We start from the raw sequence: 4,945 nt of genomic DNA on the forward strand, positions 1-4,945 counted from the left end.
CTCAGCTGGAGTTAAATGTTCTAACACAGGGTAGGGCAAAATCAGCCTGCAAGAAGAGCAAATCAATATTTTTAAAAAAGATCTTTGAAATAAGCTTTTAAGTTGCTGTCCTGACCTACCCGTGACTTCTCACTCTAGATGTGGCTAGGCTGCACATTTGTTGAAGTCCATTAAACTGGGGAGGGGGGTTAGTGCTGAAAAGTATAAACTTTTGGGGAGGTGCAACTCCCTTTCTTGAGTGTTTGACTTCATGGTCAACACCTGTGTTATCAGGTGTGACAGTTGTTCTAGCTCGTATTTAAAATGATTTCAGGAAGCTTTTGAAGATGGTGGGGATAGCCCAAACTGACCTCTTAACAGATCCCTGGTCCCGTTCCTTCTGCTTCAGATTCGCTTCCCACTCGGCTGCTTTGCAGCTGGAAAAGGGGAAAATGCATGCGGGGATGGATGCTGGGGGGAAATGGGGTGATCTACTTCCCTCCCTCCCCATTCGTGCGCTCCCCCCCAAAGTTTTCTGTTTCATTACAATTAAACTTGGCGAATTCTTGGAGGATTTCGATTTGGCCCAGTCCTCATTGTCCTCTGGAGACCTCTTGACCCAGGCAGCGCATCACTCCAAAGTGGATTCCTGTAGCACCACTGCCTCTTTTGGCAAGGGTGGGGGGCGGGGGTGGAGGAACAAGGCTGGATGAGGGTATTGAAAGGCTGCTGTTCTTGCCTTCCCCTTTCTCCCAGCCACTCTCCAGTGTTTTCCTCCTCTAGATTCTGCAAAATACTGAGGAAAAGTCCACGGGTAAACGGCGGGCGCTGTCGAGAGCGGGGAGGTGCTGAAATGACCCGGGCGCGCTGGTCGCAGTCTTGATTGGCAGAGAGAGCCAGTGACTGACAGGGGGTCTCCATGGCGCCCGCACCGCCAATCCGCCCATTCCAGTAGCGGCGCCAGTTCGCCGGCCTGCGTGCCCTAACGGAGCCGAGCCGAACCCGGGCGGCGGGGCCGGCACCTCCTCCAATCCCTCCTGCTCGCTCGCTCCCAGCCTTTGCGCCGCCGCGCTGCCCGGGTCGTGCGTCCCGGCTGCCCTAAGCCGCTTCACCGAGGAGAGCCTGGCGCACCCCGCCAGGCCCGCCGACATCTGCTGCGTGTCCGGTTCCGCTCTCCGCGCCCCCGCTGCAGTCGGCGCTGCCTCGATGTTCCAGTTGCCCATCTTGAATTTCAGTCCCCAGCAAGTGGCCGGGGTATGCGAGACTCTGGAGGAGAGCGGCGACGTAGAGCGCCTGGGTCGCTTCCTCTGGTCGCTGCCCGTGGCCCCTGCGGCCTGTGAGGCCCTCAACAAGAATGAATCGGTGCTGCGCGCGCGAGCCATCGTGGCCTTTCACGGCGGCAACTACCGCGAGCTCTATCATATCCTGGAAAACCACAAGTTCACCAAGGAGTCGCACGCCAAGCTGCAGGCGCTGTGGCTCGAAGCGCATTACCAGGAGGCTGAGAAGCTGCGTGGACGGCCCCTGGGGCCGGTGGACAAGTACCGCGTGAGGAAGAAGTTCCCGCTGCCGCGCACCATTTGGGACGGCGAACAGAAGACACACTGCTTCAAGGAGCGCACGAGGCATCTGCTACGGGAATGGTATCTGCAGGACCCATACCCTAACCCCAGCAAAAAGCGTGAGCTCGCCCAGGCAACCGGACTGACCCCTACGCAGGTGGGCAACTGGTTCAAAAACCGCCGACAAAGGGACCGGGCGGCTGCAGCCAAGAACAGGTCGGTACCTAGAGGCCTACGCTCCTTGCGCTCACCCTGGTGGGTCGGGCGAAGGCGCCCCAGGGGCCCTTTCCCAGGGCCCAGCAACTTGGATCCTAAGGAGTTGAGAGCTCAGCCTGTCTTCAGTTATGAGCCCACTGCGTTCTGGGATCCTGGGCGGGTAAGGGGGGGCGGGGGGCGGGGGGAGTTCCTTCCGGGCTCTTGGTTCTCCATTCTCTCCCTCATTCTTGGAACTTAGGGGGTCGCCCCAGCCACTGGTTCCAGTCATAAAACCAAGGCTGCATTGAAAAGAGGAAAGATTAAACATTAAAATGTGTAAACATTAAAATTCCAGCAACATTTAGGGACCCCCAAGGCCCAAAGCTAATTCTTGTCAGCCTGGGCCCAGGCTCCTATTAAGCGAAGCCTGACTTATTAGCAATGTGGCAGGTCAGTGTTGTCGTTTTAAAAGCCCAGATGCGTCCTCTAATGCTTTGAAAATAATTTTCGATAGACTTCTGGATGAAAGATGAGTTCTTTTTCCGCGTGGACGACTCTTCCTCAAAATAGCAAACTATAGTCAGTTGAGGTTTGTCGCTTCCTCAGCGTGTGGCTCTACATTAGCCAAACATTTTGTCCAAGAACCCAGCCTCATCTCCCAGGACCAAATGCTCCATGCAATCCTCAGACAGCCCTTTTTGCCTTTAGCTTTGGTCCGACCGGCTTACTGTAGGGCACTGACAGGAGCGTGCGCCTGGAGGAGACGCACGATGGGAAATGGGTTCCCTATCCCGGAGCCCGATATGCCTTTGTCACCCACACCTCATTTATCTTGACAGTATTGTAAATCTCACAAAGGCGGCCAACAACCGCGAACGACCCTGTGAGCCCAGCATCTCAGATGGGGAGCCCAGAAAGGATTCAGAAGAAGGATGGGACAACTGCTGGGCTACTTGGAGAGGCGGCCAGCTGTGGAATCCTTCCTGGCTTCCGTTGCCTCACTTTTCCTACTTTAACTGCCGGGGTCTGTGGGAGATCCGCTAGCCTCTGGGCTTAAGGGATGCAAAGCGGGGGAGGGGGGCGCAGGGGGCGCAAGGGGAGGCTATGTTACGCGCTGTGACTGGTGTCTCTTTCCTTCCCATAGACTCCAGCAGCAGGTCATGTCGCAGGGCTCCGGGCGGGCTCTAAGGGCTGAGGAAGAGGGCATGCCCGAGGTGCTGGGCGCCGCAGCCAGCCCGGCCGCCAGCCTCTCCAGCAAGGCCGCCACTTCGGCCATCTCCATCACGTCCAGCGACAGCGAGTGCGACATCTGAGCTGCCCATCCAGCACACTCGGAAACAGAATCCACTATTAAAACAACACAAAATGAAATAGTAAGGGAGGATGAGAGACCACGCAAACCCAGCGCTTCCGAAACCAGGTGGCCAGGGACCCGCGGGGCTCGGGTTGCGCGTTTCCGCCCGGCCTGGCTCCACTGGCGCCCTCCGGCCGGTATTAAAGGGGCCCGCGGTGAGGCTCAACCCAGCGCCACGTTCTCCTTGCTTTGCTTTTTCCCAAGAATTTTACTGCAGAGATGCCTCCGGAACCCAAACTGCACCGCTGAGCGCCTGTCCTGAATCTCCCGTGGGTATTTCACGTCGAAAGGACGCTGTTATATATGTATAACTTTTGCTTTGAAGTTTTAAAAAAACAAAACAAAACATATATATGCTGTTTATTTACTTATTTAAGAGACTACCGTGGTAGGTTTCTCTGTATCTTGGGAACTTGCTGTTTCTAAAGGCGCAGGGTTTCGAACAGAGGGGTTCTGTGTGAAGAAGCCAAACAATAAAAACCTGGTGATCAACCTTTCTTAATTAAGTGGGCTGCTCTCAGATTCTTAAAAAAACAAAACAAAACAAAACAAAACATTTCACCAGGTAAGCAGGGGGCCCTTGTACAAATAGTCTCCGGAGAGTCTTCTCTATACCTTTTGCTTTCTCTGACGTCTCCTGGTATATTTTTTAAGTGGCCCATGGTAGATTCATAACCACCTGCCCAACAAATTGTATATTTGTATGTATATATGTACATGTGCATATGTAGCATATATTTAAACCCAGAAGTTGGCAACATGAGCATCCCCTATAAGGCAACTCCACACATCCCCAAGCACGGTTTACTATGGCTTGTCCACCTGACACTCACTTTTATGAAATGTTAGTGGCTTTCAGGAATAATTTAAGAAGCTAAACTCTGGGACTCAGTCGTGAGTCCTATTTTATAAAAATGCAAGACTATTCTGACACAGGCTCTGCAATTAGAAAGGTTTTCCATCTCCTTTTAGGCCCTCTCCCATACAAAATAGGCACCCCCCGATCATGCTAAAGTGGATATATACTACATTTAGGATTAAACTCATATTAAAATAAGACAAAAGATAGGAGAAGTTTTAATAACTAAATGAACATCTTGCTGCAGAGAAGGTTTTTATCAAACATTATTTGCCACAAAAAGGATACTTAGATGAAGGAAAGGATGTTATGTCACATATTGAGGTGAAATAGAGGCTGCAGAGGATGGCATTTTAAAAATCTGATCTCTGTATCAAACATGAAATAAGTCATCTAGAGCTTCCTTGTCCTTCAATGGCCTCGATTAAAACTATCAAATATTCTTAGATTTAACTTGTGCAGGCACACACACATACCAAAAAAAGAAAACTAAACAATGTCCTTGCACTAAAAAAGTAAATGTTATCCAGAGTCTCTTAAGCTTTTTTTCCTAGTGAAATGGGTTGCATATTATAAAATTTGACATTGATCTTTAAATCACTTAAGCTGAACTTCTCTCCTTGAGCTCCTCCTGACACACACACACACACACACAGACACACACACACACACACACACACAGGACTCTTTTCAATTTACCTCTCTGTCCTTAGCAGATGTCCTCTGGTTCAGAAGCCTACTAACTTATTTGGGTAGAAGTGCCAATGTCCAAACCTAAATAAATAAACAAACAAACAAACAAATAAGATAAAATAAGTGAAGCCATGGAAGACAAAAAGCAGTCATATGACAAGAGATATGAGAGAAACCAAAGACATGAAAAAGGGTTGATTTTTGGTTTCTAAATCACTTAACCAAATTTGGCTTCATTTGGGTTTTATAAATTGTTGTCATTGTATACTGGGGCCCTTATCCAGAGAATTGTTAACAACCAAA

The 4,945-nt window shown here is 50.5% G+C and overlaps 1 protein-coding gene across 2 annotated transcripts; it reads left to right on the forward strand.

Annotated features, from left to right (window-relative positions):
- The first annotated feature begins 1,049 nt into the window (after positions 1-1,049).
- On the forward strand, positions 1,050-3,592 carry SIX6 (SIX homeobox 6). 2 transcript variants are annotated; one of them, XM_042989839.1, is made up of 2 exons: positions 1,050-1,757; positions 2,881-3,592. In XM_042989839.1, exons 1-2 carry the CDS (start codon positions 1,186-1,188, stop codon positions 3,047-3,049), a joined length of 741 nt encoding a protein of 246 aa, XP_042845773.1. In that variant the 5' UTR covers positions 1,050-1,185; the 3' UTR covers positions 3,050-3,592. The 2 variants fall into 2 exon arrangements, 1 of the variants encoding a protein (XP_042845773.1); XR_006218886.1 differs by lacking the exon at positions 1,050-1,757 and adding an exon at positions 2,671-2,760 and having other exon boundaries at positions 2,881-2,972.
- Positions 3,593-4,945: the final 1,353 nt, after the last annotated feature.

The sequence above is a fragment of the Panthera tigris genome, chromosome B3 (genome assembly GCF_018350195.1).
Source record: "Panthera tigris isolate Pti1 chromosome B3, P.tigris_Pti1_mat1.1, whole genome shotgun sequence".
NCBI classification, from domain to species: Eukaryota; Metazoa; Chordata; class Mammalia; order Carnivora; family Felidae; genus Panthera; species Panthera tigris.

What these genes read in the sequence shown, in the direction of transcription:
- SIX6 (XM_042989839.1), top strand. Translation starts at nt 1,186, where the DNA reads ATGTTCCAGTTGCCCATCTTGAATTTCAGTCCCCAGCAAGTGGCCGGG. An exon ending in GCGGCTGCAGCCAAGAACAG is followed by an intron (nt 1,758 to 2,880) that starts GTCGGTACCTAG and finishes TCCTTCCCATAG; the next exon opens with ACTCCAGCAGCAGGTCATGT.